Source organism: Solanum verrucosum, unplaced genomic scaffold (genome assembly GCF_900185275.1).
Source record: "Solanum verrucosum unplaced genomic scaffold, falcon-dt-bn FXZP01000118.1, whole genome shotgun sequence".
Taxonomy (NCBI): Eukaryota; Viridiplantae; Streptophyta; class Magnoliopsida; order Solanales; family Solanaceae; genus Solanum; species Solanum verrucosum.
In genome coordinates, this window is record NW_026020568.1 from 1,473,827 (window position 1) to 1,496,728 (window position 22,902).

Below are 22,902 nucleotides of genomic sequence, written 5' to 3' on the forward strand. Positions count from 1 at the left end.
ATTACAGGTACATTATCATACCATCACTAAGCATTTTTCTGAAGATTCTAAATGATGTATTTGTTGAATACCCAAGACACAACAATCTGTGAAGCTTTTCATATGCTAATGAATTAACTTGGGAGTTGCAAACATTCAAGGTAAATGATGGCCTTTTATACAGTCATCATACTTGGTTACTAACACAATAAACCTAAGCATAACAATAGGAATAACTTCCACTGGGAACTAAGAATAATAGTGGTATTATATTCTGAGGAACAAGTAACTGACTAAGTAATTGACTAAGCAACAGGAAAAAATTAAATACAAGGAGCTGGAGTAGGTGTTTTAACACTCTCCCTCAACTCTTGCTTCTTTCCTTTTAATGACGCCTAGAACGACAAAAGTTTCCAAGCTAACTGCTGGTCGAGCGTTTTGTTAATATATCGGCAACTTGATTTTCTGTTTTGACCTGCACTATTTCCTTTTCTTCTTCAAGAACTTTTTCACGAAGAATATGGTAATGTACCTCCACATGCTTAGTCCTAGCGTGAAACACTGGTTGTCACAATACAATGGAATTGAATACTTCATTGGCTGATGCAAATACTTCATTACCATACCATGATTTAATCCATAGAGTGCCTTTTGAAGCTTACACACATGCTCAGGGTGATCTTGACATTGTAGATCTCATTATATCCAACTATTCATGCAGAAATGCATTTTTTCACAGGTTCCAATTCTTACTAGCTGCAAATGCAAGTAGGACTCTTGCCACTGAACTAAACGTTTCATCGTAGTCTAGTCCATATGCATAATGCTGAGAAAAACCCCAAGCTACAAGACTTGTACCCTTCAATTGATCCATCTGTGTGATGCTTTATCTTGTAGACCAATTTAGTAGAAATAGGTTTGACATCCTTTGGATTTGTCACGAGCTTCCATGTTTGATTTCATTCTAGCACATAGCAATTTCCTCCTCCATAGCTTTAAACCACTTAACCAAATTATTACTGCTATAAGTTTCATTAACACTACTATATTGCAACGGAACTTTTTATACTGAAAAAAAATATCACAAATACCACGTTTTTAGACAAGAAAGATCTTATTTTTGTGACATTTTTATCTTTTACTTATTCCTTTCCTTCTGGTTTCAGGTAGTTTGATGCAGATTCACATGAAGAATGCAGATAAGATTAGGAGTTTTCATCACCCACAGGATGTTCTTGTAACTGCAAAAACATTGCTTCATGTCTATTTATGTATACACTTCACATCATATATTGTGATTTTTGATGATATAAAAATTAACTTCTCATAATTTGAATGGATAGTAACTACTTAACATCTTACAATGTCATGATTAGCTATTATTGTTTAGTTAGTTTATGGAAATAATGTTAATTCTAGTTGGTAAAAATCTAAGTTATTACCAGTAAGCTCATTGCTAATATCTTCATTAAAGTAAGTATATGCAGCAGAAGCCTCAGTTTGATTAGCTATGTAGCTCATCCTTTGGAAAAATTCTTTTTTGGTTTCTTCTTCCGTATCTACATTAGAGTCCGACTAATCTTAATTCGTATAGTGTAGAATCCCATTTAGGGTAAGTGCTCTTTATCAATAATTTTATATACCTTTCGAAAAAAGTCAATATAAGTATTTTACGAGAAAATTAGAGTGAATCATATAATATTTGCACCCAATACTTTTAGCAAGACCTTTTACCTTATTGTAGATGTATATATAAGTTGTGAATGGAGAGCACACCAGTTGATTTTTTATTTGACTGTAACGCTTATTATTTAGTGTAGTTATCACATTCAATATTTGCTATCTAGAGTTAATTTAGTGTTACAATCACCATTTTAATTTAGTTACTTGGATTATTGCATCACAAAATAAATAAGAGTTCTACACACTTTATGCTTAAATCATACGTTTTGTTAAAATCACAAAAAAAAAAAAGTAATAGTGTTTGGTCATGATAGGCAACAGGATCATTAAAGTGGAACATAAATCAAGAATATAATTTATAAGAATGTATGTGTTAGTTGTTTAAGAATGTGTGTTAGTTGTTTAACTTTGTAGGTCTGGATAATATCTAATTATTTGTTGCTCATCAATTAAACGTTTATTGATTTCATATTTTATTTTTTATTTTAAATTTATGTTACTTACTGCACTTTAATTTATATATAATTCATATTGTATATACTATTTGCAGGGGACAGATATACAATGTACGTGTCAAAAATTCGTACATACATAATTATATACATTTGTACGCAATAAATGATTTACAAGTATTAGATACTTTTTTTGAAGTTTAATTATAACTTTTATCACTTGATAGATTTAGAGGAGAATTGTGAATTTTAGGAAAAGGTAGAGTTCAGGATTAGGACAAATATGAATGAATTGTAACTACTTCAAATTATTATAAACCACATACCTCAATTAGTAGGGTTCATTTTTGCCTTCAAAGTTCAAAAATTGCATGTTGCACTAACTCTATTTTTTGTTTGTTTCTTATTTATTTATTGTTAGAGAGCCCTTATAACTCGCTATTGATAAGAATCCTCGGGCATGGCCATGTTGGCCTTCTTGTGATGGTCTTGTCATTACAAGGTCCATTGACCAACCTAGGTGAGTTTTTCATGATATCATCATGGTTGACCAAATATTTTTTTTTTCTTGTTCTTTTCTCTTGCCTAGACTTTTGCCTTCTTACGAGCCTTCTTGAATTGGTGAAGTTGGATTTTCTGTCACTCCCCGAGTCTACACCCTAGGCGGGACTGACACTCGAGAACCATTGTTAGCCCCAAGCGAACCCTTGACCTGGCTTACTTAACTCAATGGAAGACTCTAAGCATGATTTCAATGATCAAAATAACTTTCTCAAATAGCTTAATAATATAAGTTAGAATGTTAAAAGGACTAAACATTCAACTTGGCCAAAATGGCAACCCAAGTCTTAACATAAGATAAAATGAGAAGACTAAAGAACTAATAAACTAAACTAGAAAGCAAATAAAGGACTCCTCCGAATGCAAGGAGGCTCACCACAGACTTTGAGTGCTCAAGTTGGATCAACGAGGCGCTGAATGCTGATCCTGGTTACCTGCGTATGCATCATAAGACGATGCAGGCCAACTGGAATCAGTACATTGAATGTATGAGTATGCGAGTTGGAATGCTAAACAATACATAGGCTTGAAAAGATTCTGAAAGAAACACTTACCTTGGCTCTTCTCAACTCATGAATAACTTAACTCAAAATAAAGCAATGAACACATGCAATATATGAAAAGGCTTTATAATAGTAAAAGCAACTTAGTTCGTTAAAGGAATGCAGTAACAAACTCAACTTTACTCATATAATAAAATAATATAGTTTCTGTGGGAGATTCTCTAACTGACAACCACCATTATGAGCCTAAGTGGTGATACAACGTCTTGCCCACGGTGTCAGAATTGTTCTATACTTTGCCGTCACATAAAACGCTTAACTTAGTGGATCCACTAGCTTAACTTATGTGATCATCTAAAAAGTATGACCCATTAATACCCATGATGACTACATGGTTTATGGAGACTTGAATTAATATGAACTCGCATCCCCATATCAGTCTTGGCTCTCTTCTCCCCCGACGAATTCCACAAGCCAAACTTCGACGATCTTGGCTCTCTTGTCCTTTCTTCTCTTTTTCTCTTTTCTCCAAGCACTAGCGTGAAAATTCTAATTTTTCTAAACTGACCAAAATCTGGTTTTACCCCAATAAATCTCCTAAGAACGAATTAGAGTAATTAGGTAAGGAAAAGACTAAATTACCCTTCCAAACCCGGATTAGACTTTTCTTAATCCAACAGCCCAACTTCCAAAAGGCATAACTTACTCATACGAACTCGGAATGGTGCAAAATTGGCAGCGTTGGAAAGATCATTCCAACCATACCTGGAAGTACACCTAACTCATCCTGAGCTAGGAGTTATGACCGTTTGAAGTTGACCAAAAAACTCACTTTTCCTAACTTAACAATATTCCAGATTTGTCACTATTTCCAAAAACGATTATTTCAAATTCTTAGCTTCTTCCTAGCTATTTCAAATTGCGAGATGTTACATTTTCTCACTAGACTTAATATACTGTTATAATACTTTTGATTTAGTTACTTGTATTATTGGTTCACAAAATTAGTAGTAGTTCTACACTTAATCATATGGTTAACTAAAGTTGCTCATTTTCTCAATTAAATCACAAAAAATATGAATATTAGGTCTAGCAATCCAATCATCGAAGTGGAACATAAATATAAAATTCTACTATATTATAAAAGAGAGTTTCGGTCCAAGTATAATATATAACATTCAAGATTGGACTTTTCCCAATCTTGAATATTATATATTATACTTGTGGGACTTTTAAAATTCTATTTATACCCAAGTATAATATATAATATTCAAGATTGAGATTTTCTTGAATATTATATATTATATTTATTATTTAGTAGAACTTGGGCATAAACTCCCTTTTAAAATAATATAGAATATGTATATATATATATATATATATATTTATTTATTTATTTATTTTTATTTATTTTATTTTTATTATATTTTTTTTCTACTTATTTTTTTTATTATAAAAGCGAGTTTAGGCCCAAGTATAATATATAATATTAAAGATTGGGACTTTCTTGAATATTATATATTATATTTATTATATAGTAGAACTTGGGCATAAACTCCCTTTTAAAATAATATAGAATATGTATATATATATATATATATATCTCACAAATGGAAAAGTCTCAATCAAGGAAGCAACATATATCATTTACAAATGACTTAAAAAGCTTTAAAATATTTAAAAGCTATATAATAAAATAGGTTGACTCTCAGAATTCTATCAGGCTCACATTTAATCGGATAGAAAAAATAACACATATCATTTTAATATTACCAAAAAAGTATTATAAATAATAATAATCAACAACTTAAAATATCTGAAAGACATTTTAAAAGGGTTAATTTTGTAATTTTATCCATATCACATAAATTAGGACAAAGTGACCAGTAATGTACATTATTTCAAAGTTACATAAAAATATTATAAATCACAATAATTAATAACTTCAAACATTTTTAAAAAAAATATGAAAATTTGGATGACTCTCCAAATTTCATTTGTGTCACATAAATTGAGACAACAAAAATAACATATATTGGGTCCATTTTAATTTATTTGTCTTATTTTTTTATTTTTTTTATATTTTAAAATTGCGTAAAAATACTATAAATCATGATAATTGACAACATAAAATATGTTTTGAAAAAATATACAAAAAATTCCACTGATTCTTCAAGTGAATCTATCGTAAAAATACTACTCCCTCTGTCCCAATTTATATGACTTACTTTCCTTTTTAGTCAGTCCTACAAAGAATGACACATTTCCATATTAAGTAACAATTTCACTATAAAATGTCTATTTTATCCTTAATGAAATGATTTACAGCCACACAAATTTCTATCATTCATTTTGGACCACAAGTTTTAAAAGTCTTCCATTCTTTCTTAAATTTCGTGCCGAGTCAAACTACCTCACATAAAATGGGATGGAGGGAGTATAAATCATGATAATTGACAACATAAAATATTTCAAAAATGTTGCATGTGGGTAGTCTTATTATGCCTTAAATAGCGTCAAAGAAAGTACAGGTTTGTGATAAAAAAACTTATTCATTTATCCACGCAAACAATTGCTTCAAAAACTCAGTTATTAGCCCCAAAACATACCATTTATATTATTGGGCCCGTGCATAGAACGATATGTATATATATATATATATATCTGACAAATGGAAAAGTCTCAATCAAAGAAGCAACATATATCATTTACAAATGACTTAAAAAGCATTAAAAATTACAATAATTACCAATTTAAAATATTTAAAAGCTATATAATAACATAGGTTGACTCTCAGAATTATATCAGGCTCACATATATTGGGACAGAAAAAATAACACATGTCATTTTAATATTACCAAAAAAGTGCTATAAATAATAATAATTAACAACTTAAAATGTCTTTCATTTTAAAAGGGTTAATTTTGTAATTTTATCCATATCACATAAATTAGGACAAAGTGACCAGTAATGTACATTATTTCAAAGTTACATAAAAATATTATAAATCACAATAATTAATAACTTCAAACATTTTTAAAAATATATGAAAATTTGGATGACTCTCCAAATTTCATTTGTGTCACATAAATTGAGACAACAAAAATAACATATATTGGGTCCATTTTAATTTATTTGTCTTATTTTTTTTATATTTAAAAATTGCGTAAAAATACTATAAATCATAATAATTGACAACATAAAATATGTTTTAAAAAAATACAAAAAATTCCATTGATTCTTGAAGTGAATCTATCGTAAAAATACTATAAATCATGATAATTAACAACATAAAATATTTCAAAAATGTTGTATGTGGGTAGTCTTATTATGCCTTAAATAGCGTCAAAGAAAGTACAGGTTTGTGATAAAACTTATTCCTTTATCCACACAAACAATCGCTTCAAAAACTCGGTTATTAGCCCCATAATATACAAAAAAACAAAGCCAATCCCTTTCCTCTTTCTCCTATACTTACCTTAAAGGGAAAAGAGTCTAATATATCCCTCAACTTTGTCATTTAGAGCTGATATATCCCTCGTTATGAAAGTGTTCATATATACTCCTATTTATATACAAATGACTCACACATACCCTAACGGAAATGGAAAAAATTAATTTTAGTGTTTTTTTCTTTTTAAAAAATAATATTATAATCACATATGGATATATTTAATCCTTCCTCAAATCTTTTTTTTGACTTTTTTTTGTTTCAATGACTAATTTAGATTTATTATTTTGATGGTCACATTTATTTATGTTTCACTAATATTCTTGTAAAACTTATATAGATGACCAAATTTTTTTCTTCAAATACAAAAATTAATTATAATATAGACAAAAAAATAGTTTTAAATTATAATATAGCCACAAAAAAATAGTTCAATTTTTTTTTTTCTTTACACTAAGGAATGAAAGAAAAAAATAAAATAAGAATAAGAAACCCAAATAATGATAATCAAAGAAGTCAAAAATAATTTATTTACGAAAAAGATTAAATAATACCTTAAACTTTGCTATAAGAATCATATATACCATCCCTTAATGATTTAAAAAAATTTAAAAGTCAAAGATATAAATTTAAAACTATTTTTTTCACTTCCGTTAAATGAAGGGTATATGTGAGCTCATTTTGTAACGGTAGGGGTATATGTGAACCGTTTGTATAACGGTAAGGGTATATATGAGTCACTTTCATAACAAGAGGCATATCAGCTCCAAATGGCAAGGTTGAGGGGTATATCAGGCCATTTTCCCTACCTTAAATGATAGTCCGTTTCAATATTTAACTCTCTTTTAAATACTTACCACATTTCTAATTTATAAGACTCACTTTCTTTTTAACTCACATTAAAACAAACACAATTCTATACCTAGATAATTTATAACCGCACAAACATTACTAATGTAATATACATCATAGATTTCAAAAATCTTTTATTCTTAAATTTTGTTTCCAGTCAAACTAACTCATTTAAATTAAAATAGAGTATCTATACCTTTTTAATGAGATAGATTTATAGTCACATACACATTGATGACATAATTTAGACATAAATTTTAAAAATCTTTTATTCTTAAATTGTGTATCTAGTAAAATTAACTTATATTAATTGGAACGGCATGAATATCTATACATTTTTAATGAGATAGATTTCTAGTCCATAATTTAGACATAAATTTTAAAAATCTTTTATTCTTAAATTTTGTATCTAGTCAAACTAACTTATTTAAATTGGAACGGCATGAATATCTATACATTTTAATGAGATAGATTTATAGTCCATATTTTAGACATAAATTTAAAAATCCTTTATTCTTAAATTTTGGATCTAGTCAAACTATATCATATAAATCGAGACGAGGAGGAGATGGTATATATTTTCCCTCTCGTTTCTGGTTTCTCTTCCTTAGCAAAACCAAAAAAACACCCTCTGTCTCAGGCAAGTAATAATCTTCCATAAAAGAGTGTTCTCAGTCAGCTTTCACTTCTCTTTCTCTATCTCATTCTATATTAGTGCTAAACATTCAAAAGTTTCGAAGTCTTCAGTCCCCCTGACCCTGTTACTCCTGTTTTCTTACAGTTTCAAGAATTCAAACCTCTGGTTTTTTTCCTCTTTATTCAGGTTAGTGTTTCTTGTGAAGAATGTGTTTATTATGCATGTGACTCTTCTCTTTTGTGCATTTTGATTTTTGATCAAGAAAATTGTGTATTTTTTGAACTCAGGTGCTGAAAGATGGACTCAGGGATGGCTCTGGTCCAAAACAGAGGAGAACTAGACGACAATTTTTGAAATATTGTCTTGATTTTACTGAGAAAAGGAGCAGGTCTTGTCAAAATGGTAATCTTACTCCGTCTTCTTCGACTTGTTCTGTGAATATTGGAAAAGAGGGTGCGAGTTGTGGGAGGAAAAGAAAAATGGCAGTTTCTGAAGGTGATAAGAGAAAAATGGGAAATTGGTCAGAAGATGAAAGAAAATTAAGAAAAGGGAAAAAGAAAGTGGATAATGGGAGGAGGAGCAAGTTCAGTCCAGGAACTTGTGAGTCTATCATGGAACGGATTTTCGTCGAGGAAATACCTGATGATGATGATACGGATGATTCGGAGGATGATTCTGATGATGTTGTTATCATTGAAGAGGAAGAGGGTGTAAATAATGAATCAGGTTCAGGAAGGTGGTCGAATATGTTGAATGCAAAAGATCAGGAGGTTGTTTCATCTACCTCAAGCATGTGTGGTAGGACACCGGTGAAATCGGTGGAAGTGTATACTGATAGCACCTCATCTTCGGAGTCTGAGTCTGAGTCGGATTCCGAAGCTTCAAGTGATGACGATAATGATGACCCTGAAGATAAGAATTACAGGTTGATTGAGTCATCAAGTTCTAGCCAATGTGATGATGTAATAAGTGATTTTGATGATACGGAATCAGAAGATGAGAAGAATGAAGAAGGAGAAAAAGAGTCGAATGAGGGGTTAGTACCTGAGCTTGTTGTTGAGAGTGAAAAGCAGAAGAAAGGCGGAGCATATGTTCTTCGTGCACGTTCACTTTCTATGTCCAAAAAGAAGAAGTTAAACAATGGAAATGATAGTAGTAGCCCAATTCTTCTTACTGATGAGGAGGAGTTTGATGACGCGGGGTCAGATGGCGAGGAGTCTAAATCTGAAGAGGATTGCGCAGTTGATGACTCGGTGAAGAATGTTGTTCAAAAGGATGTTGTTCGAAAGGATAGGAGGACTGGAAAGAAGATTCTTGAAGATTCTGAATTTATGAAGTTTGTTGTTGATTCTATCATAAATATTGATGATCATGATAAACTTACTCCTTTTGAAGAGAAGGAACAGGTTCCTGTCAAGGAAACACTTCCTTTAGTATTTTGGTTTGAAGACGAGGATGAACCTCCTCCCCCTGAGAAAGAAAAATGGGAAAAGGAAGTTGAAAATCTTTTTGCTGAAATGCAGATGTGTATCTTAGAGTCAGATATTGGTTTCACAAATCCATCCATTTCGCCGATGCAGAGTGGAGATTTAACTAACTGTCAGATGGGGAACCACCAACTTGTTTTAGATGAACAAATTGGACTCGTCTGTAAAGTTTGTTCCTATGTGCATTTGGAGATCAAGTACATCTTCCCTTCTTTTGTAAGTATACGAGTTTGTCCCGTGAAGCACTTTTTCTTTTAAAATTAGGAACACAATTTCAAGTTCTACATGAATCAATTCAAAACAACTGCTACTTTTTATGCTACTAGATTGAAAAGGTAATCTACACTGTTTTACAAAAGGACATACTACACAGTTTATTATTTTACTTCTAATAGTAGTGATATCAGTAGCAAACAGTTTACTAAGCACTGAAGTAGAAGTGTGTCCTAGTCTTTTGTGCCAAAGACTAATGTTCCAGTTTGATGTTTGATACACCATTAGATTCTTGAGCAGCTAAGCTAATAGGTTTTCCTGCAGCTTGACACAGTAGCCAATATAGCCCATTGTCCTCTTTATCAATCTCCTTCACCTTCCCAGTGAAGAGATCCTGAAAAACAAAGAAGTCAGGAAAGAAGGAAACAAAGCATCGCAACTCACTTGTTAGTTTTGAAATTGAAAGTAAATTCAACTTAACCTGTGGGATATACAACACATTGGATATAGTACTCTCATCAGATATAGTACTTGATCCAGTGTGTGTAACCTGTGCCACATCTCCATTAGGCAGTTACACTTTCTTTGGATTGCTCAGTTTATTAATTGAGGATTTATTTAGCAAATTCAAGTATGAAGTCATATGGTTTGTTGCCCTTTTGTCCACAATCTAATCAGGATTGTGAGAGACTATCATAGCCATAGGTTCAATCATACCTGTCACATTTGCAGATGTGTTAAGAGGTAGGATCATTGTTGATCTGAGGAGTGTGTTGTGTCAGCAGCTGCACTATGTGATTATACTGCTCTTGTGTGAAAGGACTAGCCTCAACATGACTTAGTTGGGTTTGAACTTGCTCCATGCTGCCTGCTTTTTACGCTGATCATTCACATTTGTGTTGATACCATAGTCAAACGCTGGTTGTGCCCTCGGTGAACACTCAGCATAAGAAGCCTCGTTTCCTGAACTCTCTTTGGGAATCACTTTCACCTGTCTGTTGTACATAGCGAACTTTATAGTTACTTGAGTTTGTCATTGGATTTGCTCCCAGTAACTAACTAGTGAATTTACTACTTTACTCCTCTAGTATATGTTACTTCCTTCAACATGCTATCCTTTTATTTGATTTTATAAACTGGCTCTCCAATTTATTTTTGCTTGACTCTTAAACTTTTAAACTTCTGTCATCTGCAGGCTCAGAGAACTCGTGGGAGGTATGAAAGAAAACATTTAGGACAGTCGTCATCACTCTTGGATGTTGGTGGCTTCAGATTTTCTGATTCTTCTGCAGTCCAAGATTCTATGATTAATGAAGAAGGAACTGTGTGGGATTTAGTTCCCCCAAGTGCCAAATCAACAATGTATCCTCATCAACGTGGTGGATTTGAGTTTATGTGGAAAAACGTTGCTGGAGATATAAATCTCGAAAGGCTGAGACAGCCCCTATCTGATAGCAAAGGAGGATGCATAATCTCACATCCACCTGGCACCGGGAAAACCCGTCTCACCATAGTATTTCTTCAGTCATATTTGAAGCTGTTTCCAAAGTCTCGACCTGTAATCATAGCTCCTTCCAGTTTGCTGCTTAACTGGGAAGCTGAGTTCCAGAAATGGGAGGTGGACATTCCCTTCCACAACTTGAACAGCAAAGATTTCTCTTTACAGGAAGATGAAGGTACTGTGAGTGTCTTTTGCTGTTTATCCCATGCGGGAAAGAGAAAGCCACACCTTATACGAATGGTGAAGCTGGGATCATGGGTTAAAGGTAAGAGTGTTTTGGTGATCAGTTATGACTTGTTCAGGATTCTTACTGGAGATGATGGAGACGGTTACGCTAAACCTATTAGAGAAATCCTTCTTAAATATCCTGGTTTTCTGGTCCTTGAAGAAGGGCACACTGCTCGGAATGAGCAAAGCCTTGTCTGGAAAGCTTTGAAAAAGGTTGAAACAGAGAAGCGCATAGTTTTGTCTGGAACTCCTTTCCAGAATAACATCAAGGAGTTATACAACACTCTCTGTGTAGTCTGTCCAAAGTTTGCTGCAGATTTGAAGCAGAAATGGGCTTCTCTTAGCAGTTCCATTGATAAGAATGCCCGAGCATTAGAAGAGCTTAGGGATATAATTTCACCACTTGTCCATAAGTGTAGTGAAAATGTAAAGAAGGTAAGCCTTCCGGGTATAAGGGACACTGTAATTCACTTGAAACCTACAGATTTGCAGAAAGAGTTGCTTAGAAGGATTCCAGAGAATCCAAGCTCCTTTTATGAACAAAATCTGGTGTCTCTCATCTCTGTTCATCCTTCATTAGTGGCCAAGAGGAAGGAGTTCTCTGACTTAGAAAGTCTGCTAACAGAAAGAGGCTGTCGGTTGGATCCAGATACCGGAGTAAAAATGAAATTTGTTGTTGAGCTTATAAGACTTTGCGGTGGGCGGAAGGAGAGGGTTATAATATTTAGCCAGTTACTTGATCCTCTAAACCTGATCAAGGAGCAACTCAATTCTCTCTTTGGCTGGACTTTAGGTCGGGAGATTCTCTATATGGATGGGAAACTTGATGTGAAGCAGCGCCAGATATCTATAAATTCTCTTAATGACCCTAAGAGTGATGTAAAAGTGCTTCTTGCATCCATAAAAGCCTGTTCAGAAGGAATAAGTCTGATAGGGGACTCAAGAGTGGTTTTGCTTGACGTTCTCTGGAATCCCTCAGTAGAACAGCAATCCATCAGTCGAGCTTACAGGAATACCCATATACTATAACTGAATATATCAAATCTGAGAGTTTAATATAAAAGAAATATCAAACTCAAAATACTAGGCTGAATCTAACTATGTCTGAAATAAGCCTCTAAACTGACTAGAAATGTTGGGACATGCCCCAACTAGATCTAGCAAAACTGAATCTAAAAGACTGAAATACTAAAAAGAAACTCATGACTAGTGTCCCCGAAGAATGAGGACTCACCAACTGATTCTGCTGAACTGAAGATCGGGAATCAATCTAAGCGTGATCTGGATGCTGAGAACCTGAACCTACATCACGAGAAGATGTAGCGCACGTATGCGTCAGTACTTGAAAGGTACTGAGCATGCAGGATGGAGTAAAGCTGAAATAACATATAACTGAACAAAGCATACTGAGCAATGAAATAATCTGAACATGATATAGATACTGAATACTGAGCTAACTGAATGCAATAACCAATTTATAACATGCTGACTGAATACTGAATGAACTGTAAATGTGGTCAATGCAATAGAGTCTGACTGAACTGTGGGAGCTACTAATAACCGACATAAAACCACATGAGCTAAATGTGGAGTCCGATGTATACGCCCCATCGAGAGGACCCAATATACCCTGCCAGAGGTATAAAGGCATGCTGGCGTGATCACTAAACTGATGTTGCCCACAGAGGGGACTTACACCTACGTGGCTCGTAGTTCTGGGACTATATGGGTACGCTGAAACCCTAGTCCAACTCGGTATTATGCTACTCCCAATGAATTAAGTAGTTTACTGGTTATGACTGAATTTCTGTAAATACTGGATAGCTCGAACTGAACATGCAAACTGAGAATGCAACAATTAATCTGATAATGATGCATTCATAAACTGAGGCATGTATAACTAAATACTGAAATATCTGACCTAGCATGTGTAATTCAAAAACTAAAGAAATACATAGCTAGGGTTCTGAAATTCATGCGATAAACTGAGCAATAACATGATAATCTGATTTGAAACATTTAAATAACTAATTCATGATGATCTGTTCAAATTCTAGAAACCCTAGGTCTGTTTATAATCATGGAATCAAGAATCTGACTGAATTCTAGGGACCTAATGGGCGAAAGGAACCCACTAGTGAAATCCCACATACCTGGTGACGAATTCCACGGAGAAATCTTTCGATTTCGGGGCTGGAACTGAAGAAACCTCGCTGCGTTCTTGAACTAGGGTTCTTGACCTTTTTCTCCTCTCTTGCTTCTAATTCTTCTAAGTTTGATTAATGATTTGACTTAGGTAAGTTCTAGTTATGTTTCTAGGCTTAAACTAATTAAAACCTCATGATTTAGGGTCTAAACGACGTATCTTAGGGGTTAAACGAAATAGGAAAAGACCAAAAGACCCTTAAATTAGCTGCTGTCGGAGTGACTGACGGACCTGACTGACGGTCCGTCAATCAATCGACGGTCCGTCGATTGGGTCCGTAGGTCGAGTCTGCCCGACAGGTCTTCACTAAAACGGGCATAAATTTTTACTCGGAGGTCGGAATTTAGCAAACTCGGTGGCGTTGGAAAGATAATTAAATTATATATCTAACCATAGGTCATGGGACATATAATTCATTTTGTGCTAAAAGTTATGACCATCTGAAGTTGACCCATCAGAATTTTCAGCTAACTGGCTACTATCCTTCGATCTACGGTCAGACCTACGGACCGTGGATCGAATGACGGTCCGTGCTGGTCAACCGTAGTTCATGTCAGAGGCTACCCAAAGGAGGTCTTGATCCACGGACCGTGGTCTGATCTACGGACCGTGGGTCTGTCCGTGAGTCGAGACTTAACCAATTTTCTGAGCTGGCTGGGGAGGGGTTGCAGTGGCGAACCACGGACCACCAGCACGGGCCGTGGTCTGACCTACGGTCCGTGGATGGTGACCGTAAGTTGCACCTGCAACTTCTCAAAATCTGCATTTTTGTCTATTTTGAATACGGGGTGTTACATTATCTCCCCCTTAGGACCATTCGTCCTCGAATGAAGACTAAACTTGCTGAAATAGAGGGAGAGGGCTGCAATCCCTACCACTAAACACTGAGAACTGAATTTCTAACTGAACTGAGTTCCAAGAACATGGAAATACACTGAAAATGCAAGTACAAACTGAAGGAACATGATTCTAAGACTGAATTTTCGCATGAATGACTGAAAAACTGATGAGGAACTATTACCTCAAGCTGGAATGGAATCGGAAGGAAAGAGGTGAGGATACTTGGACTTCATGGCTGCTTCTGCTTCCCAAGTAGCTCCCTCTACTGACTGACTCCTCCACAAAACCTTGACTGAAGCGACTTCTTTATTTCTCAACCTTCTAACCTGACGATCGAGAATCTCAACTGGTACATCCTCATAAGAAAGACTATCTTTCACGGCCACACTCTCTAATGGCACTATGGATGCTGGATCACCCACACACTTCTTCAAAAGAGAAATGTGAAAGACTGGATGCACTGCTGCTAAGTCTGCTGGCAACTCTAACTCATAAGCCACTTTACCAATCCTTTTCAAGATCCGGTAAGGGCCTACATATCTGGGACTGAGCTTCCCTTTCTTGCCAAATCTCATCACCCCTTTCATAGGTGACACTTTTAGGAAAACCCAATCATCAACTTGGAACTCTAGTTCCCTTCTTCTCACATCTGCATAACTTCTGGCGACTCTAGGCAGTCTTAAGTCTATCTCTAATGAGTTGCACTTTCTCCATAGCATCAAGGACCGAATCTGGTCCTATCAAGGCTGCTTCACCTACTTCAAACCAACCAACTAGAGATCTACATCTACGCCCATATAATGCCTCATAAGGGGCCATCTGAATGCTGGAATGATAACTATTGTTGTAGGCGAACTCAATCAGAGGAAGGTGATCGTCCCAACTACCCTTGAAGTCGATCACACAAGCTCTCAACATGTCCTCTAAGGTCTGAATGGTACGCTCTACCTGACCATCCGTCTGCGGATGAAATGTTGTGCTAAGATTAACCTGAGTACCAAGACCTTTCTGAAATGACTTCCAGAAATGAGATGTAAATTGAGGACCTCTATCTGAGATGATAGACAAAGGAACTCCATGCAACCTCACAATCTCATTAATGTAAAGCTTGGCGTAATCCTCCGCCGAATCTGTAGTCTTGACCGCCAAAAAGCAAGAAGACTTAGTAACCCTATCAACAATCACCCAAATGGAGTCATGTTGTCTGCGAGTACGAGGTAAACCTGTGATGAAGTCCATGTTGATCACTTCCCACTTCCAAGTAGGAATGTCAATCTCTTGAGTCATACCTCCTGGTTTCTGATGTTCTACCTTGACTTGCTGGCAATTGGGGCACTTAGCCACAAAATCTGCTATATCTCTTTTCATACCATTCCACCAATAGACTTCCCGCAGATCGCGGTACATCTTAGTGGCGCCTGGATGAATAGAATATCTGGAATTATGGGATTCTGCAAGAATATGCTGTCTCAATTCACCCACATCAGGAACACACAATCTACCTTGATAGCGAAGTACACCATCTCCCCCTTGGGAGAAACCTCCACTCTCTAATTGTGGACTGCACTCTTAAGTTCAAGCAAGATTGGATCACTGTCTTGCTTTTCCTTAACCTCTACTACCAAAGAAGATTCTGCCCCATTCTGAACCGTTACACCACTATCTGATATGCTCATAAGACGAACTCCTAGGCGAGCAAGTCTGTGAACATCCTTTGCTAGCTCTCTCATTTCTTCCTCAACATGTGTTACACTACCCATAGATAGTCTGCTAAGGGCATCTGCTACTATATTTGCCTTACCAGGATGGTAATGCACACTCATATCATAATCTTTGAGGAACTCTAGCCATCTTCTCTGGCGAAGATTCAACTCTTTTTGGGTGAACACATATTGAAGGCTTTTATGGTCTGTGAACACATCTACGTGAACACCATACAAGTAATGTCTCCAAATCTTAAGTGCAAACACCACCGCTGCTAGCTCGAGGTCATGAGTTGGGTAGTTCTTCTCATGCACCTTAAGCTGTCTAGAAGCATAAGCTATAACCTTACCTCGCTGCATCAACACACAACCTAGGCCGACTCTGGATGCATCACAATAGATCACATAACCATCTGAACCCTCTGGTAGAGTCAAGACAGGAGCTGTAGTCAACATAGTTTTCAGTTCTGCAAAGCTTTTCTCACAATCATCTGACCATTGGAACTTAACATTTTTCTGAGTTAACTTAGTCAATGGAGAGGCTATGGATGAAAATCCTTCCACAAACCGTCTGTAATAGCCCGCTAGACCCAAGAAACTTCTGATATATGTAGCAGAGGTAGGTCTGGGCCATTGTTTCACTGCTTCTATCTTCTGGGAATCTACTTGAATTCCTTTACTAGATACAATATGCCCAAGGAAGGCAACTGATTGTAACCAAAACTCACACTTGTTAAACTTTGCAAATAACTGGTGATCTTTGAGAGTTTGTAGAATAACTCTCAAATGACTTGCATGTTCTTTCTCATTCCTAGAGTAAATGAGGATATCATCAATAAAGACGATAACAAACAAGTCTAAGTACTGCTTGAACACTTTGTTCATCAAATCCATGAAAGCTGCAGGAGCATTGGTTAGTCCAAATGACATAACTACAAATTCATAATGACCATACCGAGTTCTGAAGGCTGTCTTCGGAATGTCACTATCTCTGACTCTAAGCTGATGATAACCTGATCTGAGGTCTATCTTTGAGAAATGACTAGCACCCTGAAGTTGGTCAAACAAGTCATCAATCCTGGGGATGGGATACTTATTCTTGATTGTGACCTTGTTCAACTGCCTATAGTCAATGCACATTCTGAGAGAACCATCTTTCTTCTTCACGAACAACACTGGTGCACCCCATGGCAAAATACTGGGTCTGATGAAGCCCTTATCTAGAAAGTCTTTCAACTGCTCTTTCAATTCCTTAAGCTCAGCTGGAGCCATTCTATAAGGAGGGATAGAGATAGGCTGGGTATCTGGAAGGAGATCAATTCCAAAGTTTATTTCCCTTTCGGGAGGAACTCCAGGAAGATCTTCTGGGAACACTTCTGGAAACTCACTGACTATAGGAACTGACTCAAGAGTTGGGGTTTCGGAACTAGAATCCTTAACCCGAACTAGATGATAGAGATAACCCTTAGAGATCATCTTTCTGGCCTTAAGGTAAGAAATGAATCGACCCATAGGCGCTAAGCTACTACCCTTCCATTCTAGAATTGGTTCGTTTGGAAACTGAAAACGAACAATCCTAGTTCTACAATCAACTGAGGCATAACATGAATGTAACCAATCCATACCTAGAATGACATCGAAGTCTACCATTTCTAACTCTACAAGATCTGCTGAGGTGACTTTCTGAGAGACTGTGACAGGGCAATTTCTGTATACCCGTCTAGCTATAACTGGGTCACCGACTGGAGTAGAGACTGAGAAGGGTTCTGAAAGAGTTTCTGGACTAACACTGAATTAGACTGCTATGTAAGGAGTTACAAAAGACAAAGTAGCCCCTGGATCTAACAATGCATAAACATCAAGATCAAAGACTCGTAACGTACCAGTGACTACATCAGGAGAATCTTCCTGATCTTGACGAGCCTGAAGAGCATAAAGCCTGTTTTGGCGCTGTCCGCCACCAGTAACAGAAGAGTTACCCTGCTGAGTCGGGCGACCTGCTGGTGCTGCTGAAGTTGTAGACTGAGCTCTACCGTTATTTCCTCCTTGACCTTGTCTTGAAGGACAATCCTTCAATCTATGACCAGACTGGCCACACCCAAAGCATCCTTCCTTACCTGCAAGGCACTCGCCCGGATGGTTCCTACTACATTTCGGGCAAGTTGGGTAGGTTTTGGTGCCTGAAACACTACCTTGAGACTTAGAGCCTGACGCCCTACCTTTCTGATCATTACGGAACCTGGGGGATGGAACACTAGCTGATGAAGGGGCTGAAGTCGAAGACTTCTGCTGAAAATGCGAGCGATTTCCACCACCCGATTTCTGTTGGGAATACTCGTAGTTACCTGTTCTTGCTTTCTTAGTCTCCTTAGCCTGTTTCCTAAGCTTATCACCCTCAACCTGCTGAGCATGAGTCATGAGCCTAGAGATGTTCATGTCTCCCAACAACATAGCATTTTTACACTCTGTTTTAACCAAGTCTGACACTCCATAGAGAAACTTATTCATTTGAGCCCTGGAATCAGCAACCATGTGAGGAGCATACCTGGAGAGTTGGTTAAACTTGAGCCCATACTTTTGGACAGTCATGTTACCCTGCCTTAAGTTCATAAATTCCTGGGCCCTTGCTTCTCTCAACTCTATGGGGAAAAACCTGTCTAGAAAGGTTTCGCTGAAACAATCCCAAGTAATAGAAGCAGCGTCTGTACCCCTGTTCTCCTTCCACTGAGTATACCAGATATGAGCCACATCCTTAAGTTGGTAAGATGCTAACTCAACCCAATCATTCCCAGTGACCTGCATCACCTCAAAGATCTTCTTGATCTCATCCAAGAAATTCTGGGGATCTTCACCAGTCTGCGATCCTAAGAACTCTGGAGGATTCATCCTAACAAAGTCACGGACCCTTGCTGCTGCTGATCCACCATTTGCATTCACAGGAGCTTGAACCCGCTGATTGTTCTGGTTAGCGACACTCTTAGCCAACATTTGAATGGCATTTCTGAATTCAGCATTTGAGACTTCTTGATCTGGAACTAGAGGAGCTGTGTTTGCGTTCCTGGCATTCGCATTCCTAGCATAAGCTCTACGAGGAGGCATGATCACTGAAACGTAGAACGTCGAGTTAGAATGGAATTTAGATCATACCTTACGCACGATAAGAGTAACAAGAAAATGAAGATTTTTCCTAAAGACACTTTGTAGCCTCCATCTCATTAGATGTGGTGCGCACTACACACCCATGAAAATGACTCTACCTAGTGCGACTTTTCAGACATCCTAGGACACTTAAACCTAATGCTCTGATACCAAGTTTGTCACGCCCCGAGCTACCCTTAAGACGCGGACACGGGACCTAGGACCACAAGTGATCCCAAGCTAACCCTGCTGGCATGATCATGAGCATACTAAAGAAAATAAACTGATGCGGAAGCTAATTCATAATTAAATCTGAAAAGATGGGGAATACCCATATACTATAACTGAATATATCAAATCTGAGAGTTTAATATAAAAGAAATATCAAACTCAAAATACTAGGCTGAATCTAACTATGTCTGAAATAAGCCTCTAAACTGACTAGAAATGTTGGGACATGCCCCAACTAGATCTAGCAAAACTGAAACTAAAAGACTGAAATACTGAAAAGAAACTCATGACTAGTGTCCCCGAAGAATGAGGACTCACCAACTGATTCTGCTGAACTGAAGATCGGGAATCAATCTAAGCGTGATCTGGATGCTGAGAACCTGAACCTACATCACGAGAAGATGTAGCGCACGTATGCGTCAGTACTTGAAAGGTATTGAGCATGCAGGATGGAGTAAAGCTGAAATAACATATAACTGAACAAAGCATACTAAGCAATGAAATAATCTGAACATGATATAGATACTGAATACTGAGCTAACTGAATGCAATAACCAATTTATAACATGCTGACTGAATACTAAATGAACTGTAAATGTGGTCAATGCAATAGAGTCTGACTGAACTGTGGGAGCTACTAATAACCGACATAAAACCACATGAGCTAAATGTGGAGTCCGATGTATACGCCCCATCGAGAGGACCCAATATACCCTGCCAGAGGTATAAAGGCATGCTGGCGTGATCACTAAACTGATGTTGCCCACAGAGGGGACTTACACCTACGTGGCTCATAGTTCTGGGACTATATGGGTACGCTGAAACCCTAGTCCAACTCGGTATTATGCTACTCCCAATGAATTAAGTAGTTAACTGGTTATGACTGAATTTCTGTAAATACTGGATAGCTCGAACTGAACATGCAAACTGAGAATGCAACAATTAATCTGATAATGATGCATTCATAAACTGAGGCACGTATAACTAAATACTGAAATATCTGACCTAGCATGTGTAATTCAAAAACTAAAGAAATACATAGCTAGGGTTCTGAAATTCATGCGATAAACTGAGCAATAACATGATAATCTGATTTGAACATTTAAATAACTAATTCATGATGATCTGTTCAAATTCTAGAAACCCTAGGTCTGTTATAATCATGGAATCAAGAATCTGACTGAATTCTAGGGACCTAATGGGCGAAAGGAACCCACTAGTGAAATCTCACATACCTGGTGACGAATTCCACGGAGAAATCTTTCGATTTAGGGGCTGGAACTGAAGAAACCTCGCTGCGTTCTTGAACTAGGGTTCTTGACCTTTTTCTCCTCTCTTGCTTCTAATTCTTCTAAGTTTGATTAATGATTTGACTTAGGTAAGTTCTAGTTATATTTCTAGGCTTAAACTAATTAAAACCTCATGATTTAGGGTCTAAACGACGTATCTTAGGGGTTAAATGAAATAGGAAAAGACCAAAAGACCCTTAAATTAGCTGCTGTCGGAGTGACTGACGGACCTGACTGACGGTCCGTCAATCAATCGACGGTCCGTCGATTGGGTCCGTAGGTCGAGTCTGCCCGACAGGTCTTCACTAAAACGGGCATAAATTTTTACTCGGAGGTCGGAATTTATCAAACTCGGTGGCGTTGGAAAGATAATTCAATTATCTATCTAACCATAGGTCATGGGACACATAATTCATTTTGTGCTAAAAGTTATGACCATCTGAAGTTGACCCATCAGAATTTTCAGCTAACTGGCTACTATCCTTCGATCTACGGTCAGACCTACGGACCGTGGATCGAATGACGGTCCGTGCTGGTCAACCGTAGTTCATGTCAGAGGCTGGGTAAAGGAGGTCTTGATCCACGGACACAGACCACGGACCGTGGTCTGATCTACGGACCGTGGGTCTATCCGTGAGTCGAGACTTAACCAATTTTCTGAGCTGGCTGGGGAGGGGTTGCAGTGGCGAACCACGGACCACCAGCACGAGCCGTGGTTTGACCTACGGTCTGTGGATGGTGACCGTAAGTTGCACCTGCAACTTCTCAAATCTGCATTTTTGTCTATTTTGAATACGGGGTGTTACAGTTTCTGACGCGATCTACGGACCTGCAAGATGGACCGTGAGTCCATCTACGGTCCGTCGATGGCGTCCGTAAGTGCCATCTGTGTCACCAGAAATTTGAAGTCTCAACCAAGTTTCCCCCATTTCTTTCCCACTTTCTCATACATGCTCCAAAGTATTATACCTATGTTTATAGTTGTTTCCGACACTCCAAAGTACGTCTAAGCTTCAAGAATCCCTCCATAACATGTGATCGAACACCTTGAATTCATAATTCCGATTCAAGGAAAGATAGTTCCAAGTCAAGTGACGTTAGAAGTCAAGTAAAAGAGTAAAGAGTCAAGAGTTTAAAGTTGAGTTCGTTTCTCAAAGTTATTAGGGAACTATGTATTCCCAAAGAAGTTTAAAGAAATGTCTTTACATTTAAACAAGGTTGGAAGCTGAGATCTCCAAAAAAGCCTTCGGGCTAGTTTTTGAGTAATTATCTCATATCAGCAGGAATAAATATGTTTTAAAAAAAACATAAGAGCCAGTACATTTTTGGGAGTAGTATCAAGCACCGAATTGGGGGAGCGTTCAAAGAACCCACAGCCCCCATAGAACCATGTTAGCCACCATGGGTAGAAAAGGATCATACTTTTTAGATGAATCCTTTCATATTAGACTAGTGGATCCATTAGGCAATTCAGGTCTTATACCTTTGGCCGGGTATAAGATGCTCTGGCAGCGTGAGGTCGATCGCTGTATCATCACTATAGCTCTTATGTGATGGTTGTCGGTTAGAGAAGCTCCCACAGCAGTTATTGTATTTTCATATACAGAGATTATTGTATTTTTATATACATCAGTTCATTGTATTTCTATATACATTTCAGGCTTATCGTATCTTTGTATACACACAGAGTTTATAGCATGTTTTAAACAGTCTTTCCTTATATCGCACTTGTTTTAAATTGCCTTATATTGAAAGAAGTCAGTCAGGTTGAGTTGAGTTGAGCTAGGTAAGCTATTCAGTTCCTTCCAGTTTTCCTTCTAGCCTTTGTTGCTTAGTTTCCCAGCTCGCATACTCGTACATTCCATGTACTGATGCCAGTTGGCCTGCATCGTTTGATGATGCAGATTCAGGTACCCCGGATCAGCATCCTGCACGTCGTTGATCCAGC

General features: G+C 37.1%; 1 protein-coding gene across 1 annotated transcript; it reads left to right on the top strand.

Annotated features, from left to right (window-relative positions):
* Window positions 1-557: 557 nt before the first annotated feature.
* On the top strand, window positions 558-12,576 carry LOC125810454 (SNF2 domain-containing protein CLASSY 3-like). The gene is made up of 6 exons (XM_049489930.1): window positions 558-747; window positions 1,146-1,240; window positions 8,263-8,304; window positions 8,406-8,613; window positions 8,647-9,821; window positions 11,014-12,576. Exons 1-6 carry the CDS (start codon window positions 558-560, stop codon window positions 12,574-12,576), a joined length of 3,273 nt encoding a protein of 1,090 aa, XP_049345887.1.
* The last annotated feature ends 10,326 nt before the right edge of the window (window positions 12,577-22,902 follow it).

Excerpts from the sequence above, each read along its gene's own strand:
- LOC125810454 (XM_049489930.1), top strand. The coding sequence starts at position 558 with ATGGAATTGAATACTTCATTGGCTGATGCAAATACTTCATTACCATAC. Across the intron at positions 8,305-8,405 it reads TTTTTTTCCTCTTTATTCAG|GTGCTGAAAGATGGACTCAG; the intron begins GTTAGTGTTTCT and ends TTTTGAACTCAG. Across the intron at positions 9,822-11,013 it reads AGTACATCTTCCCTTCTTTT|GCTCAGAGAACTCGTGGGAG; the intron begins GTAAGTATACGA and ends TGTCATCTGCAG.